The following is a 21,710-nucleotide window of genomic DNA, read 5'->3' as shown; positions in this document are numbered from 1 at the left end:
AGTGGCATTGACAAAAGGCAGGAGTCAGAGCTGGATGTGGCAGAGTTAAAGATGTTAAGATTTGCAATCGGTGTGACTAGGATGGATAGGATTAGGAATCGGTATATTAGAGGGTCAGCTCATGTTGGACAGTTTGGAGACAAAGCAAGAGTGGTTTGGACATGTGCTGAGGAGGGATGATGGGTATATTGGGAAAAAGATGCTAAGGATGGAGCTGCCAGGTAAGAGGAATAGAGGAAGGCCTAAGATAAGGTTTATGGACGTGGTGAGAGAGGACATGCAGGCGGTTGGTGTGACAGAGAAAGATGCAGAGGATAGGAAGAAATGGAAAGAGATGATCGGCTGTGGCGACCCCTAACGGGAAAAGCCGAAAGAGAATGATGATTCCATGTTTTGTCTCAGATATGCATAAGGGTTTTAGTCTCTTTGGTTAGCCAGAGGAGAGTATTGGATTTGATTCTTTTAGTTCTGGAGGAGGCAAAGCGATTTAGTAGATTAGTGAATACTGTGTTGAAGTGAGACAGTGGCATCCAGAGGAAGAGCCTTTAGAGGGTTCCAGTTAGTCTGTTTTAAGGAGTTGGAGAAGGTTTGAGGGTTGAAGTTATTTAAGGTGCAGGATGTGATATATCTGTGCTGTTGATGGAGGGGAGAAAGGGAGTGGCATGCGAAAATTGTTACAGGGTTGGTCTTTCATTCAAGGCAATGGTGTACATTTATCATTCACTCTTACAGACAATTATCTTTTCTATATGAAAGATTGGCAGTAGTAGGATTCAATCCTCATATTGTTATTCACACCTTGTAAAGTTTTGACAGCAGAACCAGTGAAGAAATTAAAACTCACAGGCCCTGGTTATCACATATTAATTAGTGGCAGTGGTGGGCTCCTGTAAATTTAATGCATATAGCCTGTAAAACAGTTTTGGTCACCAGAAAGAGTGTATATCATTGCAGCCACAAGGCAAATATACAGTAGGATACCATCACCTCTGTGGTAGTTATTTTATGTTTTTGTCAGAGTTATTAGGGAAACTGGTGAAAATGAGCTATGTAGTGTATGGTAAAATGCCAGTGTCACAACCGACTGCAAATCAAAAAATATTTTTGTATGCCAGTATGTACATGGAGGCAATGATAGTAGCCTTGTGTCCATCTTAGATGCAGCGCACTGAAACAGAAGGCAATCAGATACTGGATGAAGGTGCAGACAGCATGCAACAAAGCAATTCAACCCTTCCATTGGATAACCTTAAAATACAAGCTGAAAGGACTAGAGCTACATCTGGAAGTAAATGTCTCAAAGCAGATGACAGAATGAAACAGAAATGAGGTGTAAAATGGAGTGATAGCAGTGAAAGAGATAGAGAGAGGAGAATAACTAAAAAGCTAGAATACACATTTGGTAGAAAGCTTTTTACGGGTGTAAAAAGAGAGAATGCACAAATGAGTGAATGCTAATTTGTGTGAATCGCATATGATTGAATTAAGTTTTATACAGTGCAGGTAAGCAGGAATGTGCAAGAAAATTAATGTTTGAAGGAAAAAGCGGTGGTTGTGAAGATGTGTAAGACTGTGTTATAGCAGTTGTGAATATGCAAGTGTTCATAAGTTAGTGTTAGAGTAAGGGTCAGGTATGGGGATAGTCAGTGTTGTGAATGTGTTGTGTGTGTTCTGTAGCCTTTTGTCATGTTTAATGATACTGTTAAAGGGCTTTTAGTAATCTAATGTGCAGAGATAGGGAATGTATGCTTATGATTACGATTAGGGTAGCACACTTGTTAAGATGGTACGGGGGGGGGGTCTACGTAATGGTTGGTAACAGTAAGCCTGCTTCTGGGACACAACTGTCAAAAAGTACTGGCTTTCCATTATGAGAAATGGGGGAAATTATGGAGAGCTGAGGCAGACATTGCTTTTGGACACCACTTTACAAAACCTGACAGACATGCAAGGGTCTTCAAGACTTCAAAATCAGAATGAGATGATATACTGGAAAAAGGAGTTGCTGTACAAAAAGTGGAGTCTTAAAGAGGTGCTATAAGGAGAAGTGAAGCTTGTTCCAAATTTCTACTGGCCAGGCATTACAAAAGACATAAAAGAGAACTGCAAAAGTCATGTGCCTTGCCAAAAGATTGTTAAGACAGAAAGTAACATTAGGATGTACACAACAGGCATACCATTATGTAGACAAAAAGATCCAGTGGATAATCAAATAGTTATCTATCAGCAGCAAATGTCATCTATGATGTCTCCAAAACGTGAGACTGCTTCTAAAAAATGCTTATAAAATGACATGCATATATTACCACAAGCTTTTATTCTTGAGGGTTTTTCAGCAAAACTTGGATGGAGTAAGATATGAGAAAAATAGTAATAAACTTAAACAGTTACTGTTCTTTCAAAGAAAAAACATAAGTAAACTAAGCTGTATTAAAGTTGTGTCAAATTAAAAATGTAAAAACAAAATCTGCATTGCACTTGTCTTTTTAGTAAATTGTACTATGTAAAAGAAAATGTGTAAAGTTGTATATAACTGCATTGTCTGCTGTGGAAGCGTATTACTGGTTAAAAAATAAGCTATTCCTTGCTTCACCCTTGTTTCACAAATATATATATACACTGTTGCAAGATTACTGCTTCATGGAAATGCTGAGCTAAGTTACTTCCCTGTTTGGTCTCTGGCTTTGAGCATTTAGCTGTAGACAGAAGAAACCATCATCCAAAATATAAATCAAAACAAAATCTGCTTGAAACCTGTTTGGAATACATAAGTAGAGACAGCCTGTTTATTGAGAAGACATTATAGTAATTCAGTTAAGGGAACTGCCTGTTGTAACTTACACTTGGAACAGAGCTCGACTTTTGATCAACTACCTGTAAGAAATATGAGAATTTGTGCTGATTTTGAAAGCCAAGTAAGGGCACAGTGTAACTTTTTCACAAAAATCAGCTAATGACTGATTAGATGATAGAATGTTTTGTCTGTTTAAATTATTATTTTCATTTCCTTGTGCAAGTTGTGTACTGTCTACATATTTATATATAAAATGAAATGCTTTAACTTATTTATTTTAGATACAAAATTTTATTATTCAACTTTAGATTCTTGTGGCTCATTGCGGTGGTGGTGCTGTGGTAGCGTTATCGCCTCACAGTAAGACGGTGTCCTGTTTGATTCTCAATTAGAGCGTCTTCTGTGTGGAGACATGCGTGAATGGGCGCACCTTCGTTGAAGGTTGTGCATCAGGGCCGGCAATTTGGCACATAAAAATCTACTGCCAATCATTAGCAGACTGGAGTTCCGCTGTGGCAACCCCTAACTGGGAAAAGCCGAAAGACACAACAACTGGTGTTCTGACAATTGTGTAGTGTCCACCATTCGAAGGATGAATGACCTGCACAAATTACTACCACTAAAAGTACAGCTTATTTTAAGGCCAAAGAATAAAGCATATTCTTATTTTCTTAGCTTGGACTAACTGAAGGGAATGATACCTAAAGTTTGGGAAGTGAGTGATGATGCTACAGAGTTGGCATTTATCTTCTCCCATTCTGGACACAACATAATTTTGTTCACATTTTAATTACTGCAGGTAAGATTACATTGATAGGCACTGCCCTCAGTCTGCGGTAGATGTAATCCTAGGAATCCAGTGAATACAACTGAACTGTAGCTGTGCAGTGTGAAGCTCATTTGAGTGTGGCAGGGCTTAGCCTTTACCAAGGTAGAAGTGCACATTTAGCATTCACCCTTAATACCAATTGTACTTTGTCAACTGGCACCAGTGATGGAATTCAAACTCCATATTGCTGCTTCCAACTTGCACATTTTAACAGCAATTATTACAAGTTAAAATCCACAGACCCTGACAAGCATATCCACAAGCAAGTTATTTCAAGATGTATTATATGACAGTTTTACTACTAGCATACAGGTAAAATTAACAACATATGTTGAAGCAGTTATGCTGTTACTTAACAGCTCCTGTTGTACAGCATACTAAAGCTCAGCTATCACAAGTAAAATTAACAATTACAGCCAATCACTTGAATACATCACTTGAAACTCCCATTTGCATGCATTATGATTTCACTATTCTGACTTCACTACATACAATTGCTAAATATACATATCTGTTTAAGGACACCCATGCTTGATACAGCTATGACTGCTATAATTGTTTTGCCCATTCACTATTACTGCATTTTGTTTTGTTGTCTTAGATATTTTAATCATTGTTAAAATGCATAATGTTCACATAATATGGCATGATCCTACAGATATTTATAACCATGTAGGTAAGCTGGTTGAAAGACACATTCCAATCATGACCTGGGCCATGAGACAGAAACACATACAAAGGATCAATAACAAAACCAAAGTATTTTAAATGCAACAAAATTACAGCACAGTAAAGAAATGTAAGAAATATGATCTGTATACATGGATATAGGATGTATATACATACATTTTTGACACACAGACACAGGGTGGCAGGAGGTAGGAAGAATGAAATTCACTATAGGATTACTCTCCTAAAAGTTCACCATCAGTTGAAATGGGCTGTCAGATTTTGACCCACCAAACCAGCAGACATAACTTATCATGGTATTATTGAATTAGGAAGTGACAATTCTCACACTACAAATACATGAATTTGGATTTGTAGGTTAGACAGACTAAGGAGAAGAGCAAATGATACAGTGCACCTCAGTTTCAACATGGATGCCAAGTGTATATGCCACAGCAGGCCACTGGACAGCCAGACATGTCACAGACTAGGCTGCAACATGTTTAGCTGAATGCAAAACTGGCTAGATAAAAATGGCATTGGAAGAGACCATTATTAAATGATAGTTATCCAGGGCAGGAAATCCCATACCATAAGCATTAGGCCAAGCAAGGCTTTGTAAGAAAAAGAAAATCCCATACCATAAACATTAGGCCAAGCAAGGCTTTGTAAGAAAAAGACAAAAAAATCTGTAGTGAACAACAATGACTGGTTGAGAAGATAAGTACAAGAAGGAATACTGGGTGGTGTAGTTGAGCTTCTTGATGGTGTACTTTGGAGAAAAGTTTAGTACAAACTTACAAACCTATGAACAATATATGAAATTGAGCTGCTACACAGAGAGGTGCAACTATGTGCACATGCAGTATTGGAACCTTTTGGCAAAGCAGTTCTCCAAAGACAAAGTCTGTTCTTTGTTTCAAATATAAGTAGGATGTGATTGCACACATATTTGGTGACAAACAGCATTAAACAGTTTTGGGTTAGCTAACTCATTTATTAACTAGGTAAGTGAAGTAGCTCATTCCAGACCAGTTTAGGCATGGCAGACAACCCAAGTCACAAACACACGCACTTACGCACACACACACACACACACACACACACACACACACACACACACACACACACACACACACACACACACACACATACATACACACCTACATTCCTCATGGGATCATGTGGGATCATGCTTTTATCATTATGGAAGCAATTGTGTACCCCTGCGACCCTCAGATCTGTGTTTGCCTGTGCTTCTAGTAAGGTCACTCTAAGGTAAACTTGTTTAAGAGGAGGAAGCAGACAAAGAACAATACATTGTCTTTGACCTTTGTGGTGGTGCTTTCAATGATTAATACAATCCTAACTGGAATGAAAAATAATGGGTCGGAACTCTTATTCCAGTCCTGGGGATGGTGTTTGACATATTGTGTCTGGTTGTCATATACTTTTATCTGACGCAATGTACAAAGTTGCATGGAACCTCTGTGTGGGCTCACCACATGCCAGGCAAAGTGTGGAATCAAGAACAATCACAAGCCATGCAAGAAGTGGTGAATCACTGTGGACAAACACTGGCAATTGGGTTTCTCTACAAAAGCAGTCAATGGTACTATAGAAAAGATTTCCTGATCGGATGGGATTGGGATGCAGTCTCCAAAGATGTAGTAATGAATGCATACTCTGAAGCTTCAATAACTAGAGAAATAACTATATGTTTATGTTCTGGTAATCACAGACATTCACTGGATTTCTCTTGGGCATGTGATTAATCCGTTATTGGCCCACTTAGAGAAGACCTTCATTCTGTTATGGATGTCTCCAAATTAATAATCCTCTAGTAAGGAAGCAGAGGATAAAGTCTCCTCAGTGTCAGACATGTAAGACTAGGTGGATGGCATCTGATAAATAATCCAGTTTGTCTGCGTCTGAGTCCAAATTATTATGACCCCAACACTGATGGCTTATCTGAGATAGGCTGCAGATTCTTAAGGAAAACCATGAAACCCTGTGTCAGTCTCTTTAGGTCTTGGATGACAGCCTGGGTTGGGGGAAGAGGGGAGGCTAACCTAGCTCAGGATGAGGTAAGATGGCTTTCATTCAAGACGTGGTTATTTTGGGCTTGCTTTTAGAGTTGGATACCACCTTTAAAGTCTCCAGTTATTGGTGGGTGCCAAGAACTTCAATATAAGAAGCCACAGATAGCCTTGCTTTCAAGACTGAGGTATAAGGCCTTCAATTATCATTATATGGACATCAAAACCAGGTGTCCAAGGAGAGGTATCCCGACCAAATAACTGAAGAGCTTCAGCTTGAGATGATGGGCTTTCTTCTAATAGCATATGGCCATCTTGAAGGCCATCACCAGGAACTTCAGTTCAAGTAGGCCTCAGGGACACAGGCCAAGCAAGAGCCTCACTGATCACTGGCCCCAGTGTCCCCATCCAGGAGGACCTTCAGTTGGTGGCTACAAAAGTGGTTCACTGGACTTGATGCCCTTGAGCATAGGAGGGCCTTGAGACTTGATTAGTAAGTTGTTGGCTCAACAGTGTCCCTTCTTACATGTGTGATTCTCTTTGTGTTTTTAGGTGGGACAGCCATGGATGATTATATCAGATGGAAGGCATGCAGCCTTTTCTGATTTAAGTAGTCATGGACATCTTTTTGCTTTCCATTTATTGGTCTAACTGAACTTCATGCAATGGGGACAACATGAGAAATTATACTGTGTGCCCAAATAAAATCACCAGTGGCAAAAACCTTTGTGTGGAATTGGTTGCAAGTAATACAGTTAGTCACTTTAGATACCGGCATCTACCCTGAGATCCTACAACTAGATAACCCATGACAAGCTGTAGCAATAATTGGCATCCTAAAGTCACTATGCTGTAAAAAGCAAAGTGACAACAACAAAAATGGAGACTTCTCTAGCAGGTACGTTCCTTTGCTCTGGAAGCAAAACTGAAGGGTTAACAGCACTTTGTACTTGCACTGACTACTGATACTTCTTTCTCAAATTTCAGCAAGAAAGAACTGAAGATGGCATTCATGGACATCTTTCTTACAGATTCATTGGTAAGTACTAGGCTGTCTGCCCTTATAGGTCATTTTAAACCTATCGAATTTCCCTTTAAAGTTGATAATCAAACCTTGTTCCTTGTGTCTGTGAGGCAAACACCTTAACCATTATGCAGCCCCCAAACCTCTATACCACAGGCATCCTGATGTCTAGCTAAGAAGGTGTTCTCCCATCTGAGAAGGGAGCAGGTGAAAAATTCAGGACATCAGGTTAGTTGTCAGGCCTTCCTTGACAGAAGTAGCAATGAATCTATGAACCTATGAACCTATGAACCTATAAGTTAGCACTGGTGTGTCAGTGAAGAAAATGAAGAACATCTTCTAAACCCGGTGGATAAGCTCTCTTTAGAGGAGGCAGTGATGTCCTACTGAAATGTCAGCACTCAAAATGTTGAGTGCCGAATAACAGAAAAAATTCAGGAGAAGAGTAAAACTCTAATATTGTTCTTCTCCTAAAAACATTTTTTGCATTGGGGGTAAGCCCCACTGCACCCTTCCATGTGGAGGCAGACCCCCACATTCCCCCAGACTTATATATACCAACTCCGAGATTGTCATACATTGTAAAGAAATGGAATATTCTGAGAAATGGCAATCTCAGACTTATTATGTGAGTCCAGATATTTGGACATTCATTGTCAGCATTACAAGGCTGAAATGGGCCCCTGCATATCAAACAGGTACTGGAAGTGACAGACTGATGGTCATCTATGGGAGATATCTGTAGATGAGGTCACTGTGCGTTTAAACAGTTCTGAGGTAGTAAGACTGCAAGAGTATATGAGATCCAGACAGAAATGTGTTAGATATTTTTTAGGAATGTCATGGTTAATTTGTCTTTTTAATTTTGCATGGAAGATGGGGACAGTACTCCTGTCCTGGAAAACTGCGGTTTCAGTCCTCATTTTCAAAAGGCTCAACAACATCTCTGACAAAGCCTATTACAAAGTGCTAAAAAATTGATTGCCTGGCAGATGAGCCCTTGATAGATGTGAGGCCAAAATCTTAACTACCAAGGCATACTCTGGTAATACAGTAAAAAGGTACAGAAGGTTATTATATATGCAGGAGGAAGAAGGTCATGACAACCCCTGAACTGGTGTTACAAATACTAAATAAAAAGCATTAGAAATGTCTTACTCAGAATGATAAATTGATGTATGTAGATAGATAATCTGTACTCTAAATAGTGAGCACATTTATTTGTTTATTTCTTACTGGTTGATTGATTGGCCAACCATTTATTTGTAAAGATAAGAAAAATGGCCACTAGAGTAATTTTTCAGTTATGACTTTGTTATATATAGAAAGTATGCAGGAGTATAAGCTAGTAATATGAAAAAGGTACATAATAATGCTAGCAACAGTAACACAACTAAATAGCATTGCTTACTGTACTTATTTCCTTGTTTCACTTGAAAGAAAGTTACTGTTTGTCGTTTTTGCATTTAAGTTACCTGTAACACATTGCACTTAAGTTACCTGGCACTTGCTCACTAAAGAAATTATATAAGTCAGCACTAAAAATTAAAAGCACTACACCCTCACTCCCCATTGGCCCTTGTTTTCAATTATAAAGGAATTCCCAATATTATTCTAGCATGTCCAAAGGTCAGTTGTCAATCTCCTCTCCGGTCCAGCTGGTAAACCTGGGAATCTTGAGGCAATGTTACAACTGCCTCATGTACACAGACAACCCTCTCCTCCTCCCAACAAATTCCAACACATGTGAGAGATGCAACCATATAGCCAAACTGGAGCCTAAGCTCTCTCAACTCAGTACTGGCATAACCAGTCAGGAGGAGAAGGAAGCCACACTCACTACAATTCCAGTCTCACATAGATCTACCACGACAGCAAACCAAACACATAATCACACAAAAACATACTCGGAGGCTCTAAATAAAGATCTGCCTAAGCAGCAGAGATCTCCAAAGCAGACACCCAAGCAACCGCTAAACAACACACCTGATACACTTGTAATAGGTGACTCTATTGTCAGGCACACTGACGTCCCGCTCACCAGGCTGAACAAGGAGAAGGTCACGGTGAGCAGCCTGTCAGGTGCTAGGATCCGCCACATAACACAAACACTCAGGTCACTCCAAGGCAGGTATAAATATGACTCAGTCATTGTCCATGCTGGTGTGAATGACCTGAGATGTACCTCCCTGGACTACATGAAAAGAGACATAGAGGAGCTCTCTGAGCATGGAGCCCAGGCCGGTATGACCCTGACCTTGAGTAGCATCTTACCCTCACCAAGAATGATGCCACAATATGAAGACAAGATGATCAATTTCAACAATTGGCTTAAGTACTGGTGTCATTCAAAGGGGATACAATGCCTGTCAGCCTGGGATGATATGCTCGACAAGCCACGATGCTTCGCTAGGGATGGCTTGCACCTGTCACCCCTGGGCTTTTGGATATTGGCAAAGGCTCTTGCTACCCCCATAGTGCCTTTTTTAGGCAAGGCTCAAAAGACAAACCCACCTCCATAGGTACCACAAGGGATAAGAAACTAAGAGTAATGCTACTCAACGCCAGAAGTCTAAACCTCATGATGCACACACTTGAAACTCTCCTTAGCATGGAGAGCATCAATATCTGTGCAGTAACAGAAACCTGGTTCAGGGCTCCCGAGAGCACCCCAGCACTACCAGGTTATACCTCATACCATGCTTTTCGGCCCCAAAACTTGGACCGAACCACAAAAGGAGGGGGAGTATCGATATTCATCAAAGATACCCACACCTCCAGGTTGGTGGCAAAGCACGAAGTATCAGAGACTATCCATGTGCAACTAACAGCGGGTAAAACTGCCTTCCAGTTTAAAGCCTGCTACAGACCACCCTCCCAAACACAGGAACCCCACTCGGCCTTCCTGAGAACACTGGAAAATATGAAGGTCTCTCCAAACACCATTATATAGGGTGACTTCAACTACCCAAACATAGACTGGGAGCATTACTCTAGCTCCAACACCCTAGCCCAAAGGTTCCTAGAATTCATAAACTCAAATGCTATGGAACAACTTGTTACCACTCCCACAAGAGGGGAAAACATACTGGACCTGATCATCACCAACATGGGGACTCTATGCTCCAGACCAGAAGTGTATCCCTCACTGGTAAGATCAGACCATAAACTGATCTCACTGGATACTCACATCCCGACTCCATCCCCTGCCCAGAAAACCACAGTGAAAAACTTCTCTAAAGCAAATTTCATACTCCTCAAAACCGAGGTGGAATCCTTCAAAGCCCCCGGGCCTGTGGAAAATATGGCCCAGACCGCAGAATCCTTTATAAATGCATTCTATGAACACCTTCAGGAATGCATGGATCATGCAATCCCAAATAAAACCAAGATCCAATCCTCCAAAAGCAGACGTCCTGTCTGGTGGACCCCAGCCATAAACAAACTATACAATAGAAGGAGGAAGCTACTACATGATAGAGCAAAATCCCAAAAAAGGAAGGCATCTCTGATCAGAATTAGCAAAAAACTAAGGGCACTCATAAAATCGTCTAAGGCCAGCTTCGAGAGAAAAATTGCACAGGACACTAAGGATAATCACAAGGCTTTCTTTAGTTATGTTAGGAACCTGGGTGGGAATTCCCAGATATGCTCAGAATTAGTCCAAAATGACAAAAAACACACCGAACCCACAGACATTACCAACATCCTAGCTGACAGGTTCAGCGCAAACTTCTCCCCCCTCCCCACCAAAAGGGCAAATATCTATCCCAGCAGAGTGCTGCCCCCCTGACATCTCAGATGCTCAGGTAAGAGCCGCCCTCTCCAAAGCAAAAAACACAGCATCAATGGGACCAGATGGTGTCCCGGGCTGCGTCCTACATGAACTCCAAGAAGAGCTAAACCCAAACATAAATCTACTGTTCAATCTCAGCCTTACTACAGGATATGTACCCAAAGAGTGGCGTACAGCAACAGTGGTCCCTCTCCACAAAGGTGGTGCCTCAACGGACCCTGGAAACTATCTCCCCATAAGCCTGACTAGCTTGGTCTGCAAAGCCATGGAAAGGATCATCATGGACCTCATAAATAAAGATATTGGGGACCTACAGACACTGGATCCTACCCAGTTCAGCTTTGTTAAGGCAGATCCTGCCTCTTAAACCTGGTTGACTTCTTTGAAACAGTCACCAAGGCCATTGACGAATGGAAGGTGGTCCACACAGCCTACCTGGACCTCGCAAAAGCCTTTGATACAATACCCCACTCGGGCATTATAGATAAGCTCACCAGCTTAAATATAAACCCCTATGTCACTAGATGGGTTGCAAACTGGCTCAAGGACAGGACCCATATGGTTAGAATTGCTGGAGCCATGTCGGACTCCAAACCAGTTACAAGTGGTGCCCCACAAGGCTCAGTCCTGGGACCTCTCTTGTTCGGTATATATTTCTCGGAGGTACAGGCCAACACAGAAGGACTGTGGCTGACCAAGTTCGCAGATGACTGCAAACTGGGCGCCATAATCGACTCTCCAGCCGACACAAGCATCCTCCAAAAGGGCCTCATAGAAACAGACAACTGGTGCCAGAGCCATGGCCTCAAGCTAAACACCAAAAAGTGTATAGTCATCCCCTTTGGCAAAAACAAAGTGCCCACAAATTACCACATACGTGGTAATCCATTAAGTACAGAAGAAGTAATTAGGGACCTGGGGACCCAAGTTGATAGCAATCTCTCATTTGACAACCACTTGGCCAAAGTGGTTAGAAAAACATTTTATATAGCCCACCTAATCATGAAGGGATTCACATCTAGATTAGGGGAAGTCATCATGCCTCTTTACTCATCCCTCATCAGGCCCATAAACGAGTACAATGCCCCTTTTGGGATGTATCTTACCAAACACCTGCAGCAACTGGAAAGACCCCAAAAGTACCTCACCAAGAGGATCAAAGGGCTCAAACAGATATCATATGCTGCCCGGTTAAAGAAACTCCAGCTCTACTCAGTGGCATACCGCCTGTTCAGAGGTGACCTGTGCCTGACGTATAAAGCCATGTCCAACCCGTAATTAAGGGAGATGCTGCACCTCAAAAAATCCAAATCCCATCGAGCTACACGCCCGAGAGACTTGAACCTCAGCACTGAAATAAATAGGACATGCTGGAGGGACAGATTCATAACCCAGAGGCTCCCTTCACTCTGGAATAAAATCCCAGTCCAGGTTAGGCAGAGTCCCTCATTCAAGAGGAATCTTGATGAGTGGATGGGAGATCATAGGTTTACCCCGTGTATCACTTCTGTGTCACTGTTAGACAGAGGCACAGTATACTAACCTCGAAAAAGGGCATAGCAAAATTAATTTAAAATGGGTGGCGAAAGCCAAACATACTCTGGCTAGGCTTATAAATGCCCTAGGGCAGATAGCCTAGTATGAACATATGAACCTATAATGTAGAAAAAAAAAGTGAAAACAGAATTAAGCAAAAGTCACAAGACTGCTGTTGGTTTGTAGAATTGTTGGCAAAATTCAGTTCTGAGTAACTTAACAAATACCAGACATCTCATCCTATAGTCCTGTCTGTGTTCGAAAAGCAACAAAGCCATAAATACAAGTACAGATAGTGTCTGACAGATATTATGTAACTGCAACAAGAAATCATCAAGACATTATTATTTCTTGAAAATGCTATATTGTTTCAAGATATAGAACACTAAATGCAAAATGCTGTAGAAGAAATGCATAATTTCAGAGTGTAACTCAGAATGTCATTGCTTTGTAGTTCCAATGACTGGACAACACTGAGACTTGGTTCGTGGTATAGAGAAGCACATAGAGTTCCTTTATACCTCTGATCATTTATGTCACATCGTTGGTAAGATACTTCCTATCTCTGCTAGCAATTATGTAGAGTATTGTACCTTGTGTGACTGCAGAATATGAAGTGACATTATTACATGAAATCTAGAGTGCTACGCAATTCTTGGGGTTATGCAATAAAAGAAGTGACTACTCTGGCATTTTTTGAAATAAGAAAAAAACAGAGTGCTTGTTAGCTCTATTTGTTAAGGGATGGCTACGACTCCTCTAACCTAATCTCATTAAGAATGACATTGGGGGTCAAGGAAAGCAACAGCCCCTTTGGAAGTGGAATTAAACAAAAAGCCAACCAAAATCTCTCAGATTGTTACAGGAGCAATGGTTATTAAAACTATGAACCTATGAACCTATGACACCATCATAACAGTCTGGCAGATATATAAATAAACTGACAAAGTTAAGTGTCATTACATTAATGCCACCAGGGCTTTGCATTACAAGAGTAGGAATATGCATGATAATTCTACCATTTCCTGTAAGGGTCACATAGGTCATCTAACCTGGAGAATGCAATTTTACAAAAAACTTATTTCAAATCTGGTGGTACTCACTCAATTTGGGCATCTGTAAGACTTCTGGCAGTGGTGGAGCAAACAATATCAACTGCAAGGAAAAAAATAAAAATATGAGACATCAACTGTTTTCTAGATGAAACATAGATGACACGCACAGAAATTAGTCAGATTTTTTTTTACTACTACAGAACTGAGAGATAAATATGTTTTGCACCTAAAAGTTCTGCACTCAAGACGTAGAGAAACTTACTATGCAACACATGGACTGAGAGTAAAAAAGCAAGGTCTTCCTACATGTAATGCTAACATTTTATCATTTTAATCCCTAGACTTCGCTACTAGTCTCTGAACTTCAGTTTAAGACAAGTACAGAAGTTGGGTTCCTAAGTTTCTATGAGGTCCAGCAACCTCAAATGACATAACGTTGGTTTGATGCTGTCGAGTCTTCTTTGCCAAATAGACAAAAAACTGGCAGCTTTAGAACATCGAGGAAAAAAAAATATGAAAACCACAAGATGGTGCCATGGAGCATATACTTTTGTAGTTTAACAAAAACAGTTGGAAAGGAGTTTCCTAAACTGCTCATTAGTCTAGTGGTTAAAGGCATAACTTTGCATATATAATGCTTGTAGTCTGGTTCTGTCTACCTGATTTATTTTTGTTGCTTGTTTTAATGTTCAGAGACATTGATGGTAAGATTGAAGTTACATAGTTGTCTTCTTTTCTTTATGTCATGTATGTATCATGTACTTGTCATAGGTTTATAGCTCATATTCATAGCTCATAGGTTCACAGGCACTGCAGATCCATTATTTATTTATTTATCTAATTATTTAAGTGTTTATTATTTATGATTTATGGTACAGTAGGCACTAATGATAGGACTTAATGTGTCCACTTTTTTCCATGCTTGCCTAAGTGTCATGAATGTTCTGAATCTGCTGATTCTTTGCCTGTTTGGCAAAGAGGATATTCAACAGCTTTGGATTGATGTTATGTCATTTCAAGGTTTTGGGACTTGATAGAAACTTAGGAAGCCAGAGAACGTTAGGGACTCCATTGTCAACTGATAGATGCGGGGGACAACACATTCTGAAGCTCAGAGGAATTAGATCGTAATATGAATTGTGGACCACTACTTAACCCCACAGAAGTGATCTGACTAGTAACGTAATAGAGTAGGTGAGGTTATAACCTCAAACCAGTTGATAACCATTAATGATTCTCCACCCTACCAGCATGGGTTTAAGTCCATCATCTTTCACTGTGACTGATCACAGGACAATAATCTCCAGTATCAAGTCCAAATATGAGAGCTATACATCCTCAGTATTACTGGTTAACAAAGACAGAATAATCTAAATACATACATGAATAGATAGGAAGACAGACAGACTGATTACAATTGAAATATTGCCAGTCAAACTCTATTATTTTTCTATAGCACTACAATTAATTTCCATAACAAAGATTACATAATAAAACAATTTAAGCCATCTGCCAAATGAGTACCGTAAAAAGAAGGCAATTTGGAAAGAAAAGCTAATTTTGTGTACTACATAAAATGAAGTATACTGCTTTGAGATGACTTTGCAGTCAGTCAATGGTTTACTAAACAATATGATTTTAATATAAACTTGTTATCAAGTGTGAACTCCATGAAGAGAAATGTCATCCTTTCTTCTGCAGGATGCTGAGGAAATAAAACCCATGAGCCCTTTATCCAGCCTAGGAGACTTTACCTTAGAGAAAGGAGTTACACAGGTGAACAGTATCCCAAAAGAGGTTGTTTTTTTGTCCCCTGAGTTTACTGGGCACCAGTATGAGGCACTGACTGAATAACAGCAAAAGTATGTCCCCCAGTTCCCCATCAGTGCTACCACAGTGTCCAGTTAAGGCCACATGACAACAGCACACCTTGAGTGTTGCAAGCCTGTGTTAGGTACAAGTCTAAATTACGGATCAAGCATTGCAGGGAAGGAATTACAATAAAAAGTGAAGGCTGCTGAAGCACAGAATATGAATAAAAGCACAGAACCATTAAATTACATAGGTAAAATGGGTTTCATTCATGTATGTGTACATTATGTTACGGGAATAGAAGACCCAGTATTACTGTGATCACCCTTGCAGAAGGCTTATTTTTTTCCCACACCCCTACAAGTTAGATCTGCAGGGGTGTCAAACATTTGTTCATCTGTCTCCATATCTCTGTTATGTTTTGCAGTTATACCATATCTTTTTCAAATGGTAATGTGGTACTAACATGATCCCTCAGCATTTTTCCCCTCATCCAAAGAGGGTGAGTTGCTATGACATACAATCCTTAATCCCCCAGCCAGCCTTCTAACTACAAGATTGCAGTCCTAAACCTCGGTCATCAGGAAGGCAAGATGGATGCTCTGATAACAGATAAAAAGTTCTGAAGCCAGTGACAGATACAAGTTAACTATGGTAAGAGAAATGTTTAAGGCATCACACTTGTTATGCAGGATGAATGAAGACTTGGAAGGTAAGATATGGGCAGATAACATTATTGGTAGTTTACTGGATGACAAAGCTAAGCAGAAAAAATGGGGAGACAAGAGGTATGGATGTAGGACTAATGTCAGAAAGCATTACATCACAAAAAAGGTGGTAAAGTCCATGGAATTTCTTATATTAGTGAATAGCAAAATGTAGGGGGGGCAGTTTAAAGGGTACAGTACAAGTGGAGGAGAGCAGGATGTCATGAAAAGAGTGTGAGAACTGCATCAGTTAAGAATGGGGCAGACTTGATGGGCTGTATGTCTTTGTCCATTAACATCTGTGTGTGACAGTGTTTTATTTGTCCATTAACATCTGTCTGTGAGAGTGTTTTATTTGTCCATTAACATCTATGTGTGAGAGGGTTTTACAGCATTTTATTTGTCCATTAACATCTGTGTGTGACAGCATTTTATTTGTCCATTAACATCTGTGTGTGACAGTGTTTTATTTGTCCGTTAACATCTGTGTGTGACAGCATTTTACTTATCCATAAGCATCTGTGTGTGAGAGCATTTTATTTGTCCGTTAACGTGTGTGAGAGCATTTTATTTGTCCATTAATATGTGTGAGAGCATTTTATTTGTCCATTAACGTGTGCGTGACAGCATTTTATTTGTCTGTTAATGTCTGTTTGTGACAGTGATTTATTTGTAACTTACTGCTAGTCATGATTGTGAAGCATTGGCGATAGGAAGTATTACTTCATAAAGTGAGTGGGAGATAGGTTAAGTATTGTCCCAAATACAGAGATTTAAGACAATTTGGTGAATTCATAAGGTGTAAGAAGGGAAGCAAAGGAGGTGGATGGATATAAACTTCTAAGAGGCACTTTACTATACATTGTACAATGCTGGCATAGTTCACTGCCTCTTTTCTCTTCATCTTCTTCAATTGTTAAGTTGCATATTTGCATTTTAGGATAATAAGAGTTACAAGACAAGTAAGTTAAGAGACCATTTACACCATACTGATACCCACTCTCAAGATGTACCTCCTGCTTCCAGGATGGCCAAATGTGTCAGGCCAAGGATGAAATTGTGGATACCCATCCACTCATTCAGGGTCTTCTTGAAAGATGTGAGGATGTGTATATTTAGCATTTAAAGGTAATTTGCTCCAGAGATGGGGTAAACAAGGGTAACTGTCTCCCAAAAAGCTGTTGTTCTTGGAGGTTTGGATCCTTAGTTCAAGTGTCTGAGAAGATGTTTGTCTTATGGAGGAACAAGATATCCAGTTGGGTAGAGTCTTTGAACTTGTACTTAGATTAATGAAAAAACAAGCTTTTATATTTGTCTCATCTATATGAATTAGCTGCACCTCAATGCTTTTTTATTTATCTTATTTATTTGGTAATTGTGCTCATTCATTAATTAATAGAATGCAATGTTTCTACAAGCATAATATTGACCATGTGTGCATTCATTCATTCTTTGATACCCAGGTTATCCAAAATGAATCATGGACAGAACACTAGTTCATCTCAGGAGGCACAGACACACACACACACACACACACACACACACACACACACACACACACACACACACACACACACACACACACACACACACATCATCACCATAACTTTCAACTATTCAGATTTTGGGGGAGACGCTCCTAATTTTACTCTCAAACTTTTGATCCATCCCTCTTAAAACTGGAAATTATTTTCAGAAGTTGTAAGGTAATAGTACCACCACTTTGAAAATGTCCCTAATCTGGGACCTTTTCCATAATAATTTTTTGCATTGTCAGTGACCCTAACAAATGCGACATTCAATAATCATCATTAGGTTAATAATCAAATTTGTTTATCTAGAAATTACTTATGTTAACCACCTACCTGCCCCACAGAGGGGTAGAACAGCCAGCAGTAGAACAGCAACTGTCTTCATCCTTCAAAATAAACAAAAATTACTGTTATATATCAAACTGGTAGACAGATTACACAGTCATTGTTGAGGAATCTTAGTTTGAATAGGACTGTATGAATACACAACATATATTTTTTTCTTGACTACAATTAGTTACTAATTTGCATACTGCATAATGAATAATACAAGAGATGAAAATTGATAACCGCTTAATTAATGGTGCAACAAAATCGAAGAAAAGGATGCCAGTGGTAAATGGGCATAGCTAAAGTTTGACAATAAGTAGAGAGGTTTGTTCCAGCCTCCAACACTAACAATTGATGCATGATGATACTAAACATAGCTGGTGAGCCTGCTGGAAACAGGAGGTAGGACTGGCTACCTTGAGAACTCTCCCCAAAAAAAAAAAAAAAAAAAAAAAAAAAAAAAAAAACATTTGTGCACAGGCAGAGAATAGGGAATCTGTTGTTGCAGAAACTTGTCCTGAAATAATTTTCAAGTCACTATGGGAAAATGACTCCTGACAAACTGATTTATTTGTCATGAGTCAGGGTGGCTATTAGTGGTAAGACCCCTGCCTCACATTTCTGTGGTTTGGGCTGAAGTGCTGATCTGCGTGTGTAGTCTGCATGTTATCTTTTCTTTGTTTGCAGTGTTTCTTTGGGTACCTGGGTGTGAGACAAGGGGGCCTGGGAAAGAATATCTTGAATGCGGCAGGTATTTATTATTTATTTATTTATTTGTCTTAGCTTACCACAGTAGACCTTTTTTCACATTCAGACGAAGACAACTGTCTGGTAATGTCACTTGCTTATAGTTAAAAGCAGGCAAATGCAGAGCGTGGGAATAAAAGCCCAGACTACAAGAAGGAGCTCAGCGTACCGCCTTAAATCATATTTAAAAGCTCAGTATTCCCAGGCTCAGTTTAAATTAACTTTATAGTTTATCGGAATTTTTATCTAACTATGCTGTTTTACTTGCTGTCAGAAGCATTATTGAAATGATTACTCTAAACACCTTATTGCATACCTTTTATTTATCTATTTTTTTGTTCAGTTCACTTAGTTGGCCTTGTTGCATGCCCAAGCTGACTGTTAAAGGAAATGCAATAACATAGAAAAGAGAAGCAGGTGTAAGATACGACAAACCTAGTATGTACTGAGTCTCTCTCTCTCTATTTTTTCTTTTGATCGCAAAGTTCCTTTGGAAGGTGGTACATCAGCTAGCCCTTTCAGTTCATTGGGTCATTCTGTTAAGGAGGTTCCAAGTGAAGAACTGAATTTATTTGTTACAATGATGAATGTAGAGTCATATGATGACTGCAGTAATTCTTCTAAGTTTGATATCTTTAGTTCCTTGGCACCTTAATTGGCTGTTGAAATTGCATCTGTACCTGATGCAGGAAGTACCTTGGGTGAATTACTGACTTATTCACACAGCACAATGTCTGGTGGGGTAGGGACATCTGAGAAAAAGATCTTTTAATAACCAGAGTCAACAATGTAATGTTCAGGTTTTGGAAAGAACTACTCTGATATTAGCAAAATGAATTACTCTTTAGATATTATTTATTCTTTCTGCTATTCATTTTTTTTCAGTATCTAGAGTATGTAATACCTGCAAGTTGTATTTATGTTTTGATTGTTACTGTTCCTTGGAGAATTTCTCCCTAGGTATCCACTGAAATGTGTCTTTTATGCCTAGTTGGATCTACTTGGTAAACAAAAAGAAAGAAAGAAACTTTTCCATCCAGGCAACAAAACTGTGCCTCAACGGGCCCCAGTAACATCCCAGGATGCCTCCTAAACCATCTAAAATATGACTTATCAGGACCCCTTAAGTCCCTATTTAACAATAGTCTTAAAAGGCTTTGTGAGACTAGAATGGAGGACTGTGATGGTCATCCTCTTCATAAGGGAGAACCTTCAACAGATCCTGGAAACTACAGACCTGTTAGTCTAACTAGTCTTATTTGTAAAGCAATGGAAAGAATTATCATGAAAATTATCAACAAAGACATAGGTGACCTCCAGACATGGGATTCATCCCAGTTTGGCTTTGTCAAAGGAATGTCATGCTTACTGAATCTGGTGGACTTCTTTGAAAAGGCGAGTAAGGCAACAGATGAAGGGAAATTGGTGAATGCTACCTACCAAGATCTGGCTAAATCATTTGGTACAATACCCCACTTGGGATTTGTCAACAAACTTATAAAACAAGGCATAACCCCTTTATAACATGTTGGATAGCTAGGACCCAAGAGGTTAGGATCAGTGAAGCAATCTCCACAAACAGGTTGGTCACCAATGGAGTCCCTCAAAGGCTCTGTGCTGGGCAGGCTCCTCTTTGGCATCTACTTCTCAGAGGTCAAAGCCAATGTCAAAGGTCTCTGGCTGATTAAGTTCACAGATGATTTCAAACTGGGAACAGTCATTGAATCCCCCCAAGATGAGCACAGCCTTTAGGACGGTCTAACACAAACTCTTTTTGTCAAAGCCATGGCTTAAAATGCAATACCAAGAAATGCCATATAGTACCTTTTGGGAAGTCCACCACCCTGGGTAACTACATCATCAATAAAAGTGGAGTCACTAGTCAAGGATCTGGGAACTCATGTAGATGGAAACCTAGCCTTTGACCAACATGTGTCCAAGGTAGTTAGAAAATCCTTCTATGTTGCTCAGCTTATAAGAAAGGGGATGGCATCTAGGTCCAGAGAGGTCATTGTATCATTGTACTTGGCCCTCATGAAACCCATCATAGAGTATAATGCCCCCTTCTGTATGAATTTGACCAGATACAAGCTACTGGAATGTCCACAAAGATTCCATACAAAAGGAATCCAGGGAGTAAACACAATGGCCTACTCTGATTGTCTCAAGGTCCTGCCTCTTTACTTGGTATCATACAGACTGCTGAGAGGTGATCTTTACCTGGCATACAAGGCATCCCTGGACCTTGTTTTGATGAACCTTTTGCACATTTGCAAAACAAAGTGCAGAAAAACTACTAGATCAAAAGACCTACAGTTTACTTGCGACATAAAAAAGGCATGTTGGACAGATAGATATGTTTCTCAGAGAATTTCCTTTCTCTGGAATAGGCTCCCCATCCATGTGAAGCAAAGTTCTTGCTTGTCCCTTTTTAAACACAACTTGGACCAATGGATGAGTAATTGGAAATTCAACCCTGGTCTGGTGCCTATATGTCTGATGGTCAGTGGCAGTCAATAAATCATCCCCTATATAAATCAAATCTGTAGGTATCATTTGCATTGCATGGCTAGGTTTATAAGGGCACTGGTAGTTGTTAGCCTAGTATGCGCCCAAGAACCCATGTTAGTACCTTTTCTCACTAATAGAGGAAGAAACTTTCAGACAAAGCTGTTTTATGCAAATTGCCACACAGGTATTTAAATAATAATTTTCTTCAAAATAAGTGCAGTAAAATGCAATCTGTGGTTAAGATTGACTTAGTGAAAACCTCTGTTTCTGAGTAATATTGATGAGTAACTGATTGACTTGTCCACCAAATGTCTCTGTCATTCAATAGA

General features: G+C 39.8%; 1 protein-coding gene across 1 annotated transcript in view; it reads right to left on the bottom strand.

Annotated features, from left to right (window-relative positions):
• Positions 1 to 21,710, bottom strand: part of LOC122813137 (vitrin-like) — a 210,111-nt gene that overhangs the window by 141,508 nt on the left and 46,893 nt on the right. Inside the window, exons 2-3 of the mRNA XM_044085284.1 lie at positions 18,127 to 18,179; positions 13,791 to 13,842 (exon numbers count right to left, since the gene is read on the bottom strand). Of these exons, the coding sequence (XP_043941219.1) occupies positions 13,791 to 13,842; positions 18,127 to 18,178 (104 nt within the window). The 5' untranslated portion in view covers position 18,179. The remainder of the gene's footprint in view (positions 1 to 13,790; positions 13,843 to 18,126; positions 18,180 to 21,710) is intronic.

This window comes from Protopterus annectens, chromosome 10.part0 (genome assembly GCF_019279795.1).
Source record: "Protopterus annectens isolate FY-2018-M chromosome 10.part0, PAN1.0, whole genome shotgun sequence".
Classification (NCBI taxonomy): Eukaryota; Metazoa; Chordata; order Ceratodontiformes; family Protopteridae; genus Protopterus; species Protopterus annectens.
The sequence above is the reverse complement of the archived record's forward strand: the minus strand, read 5'-3'. Positions and strand labels throughout refer to the sequence as shown.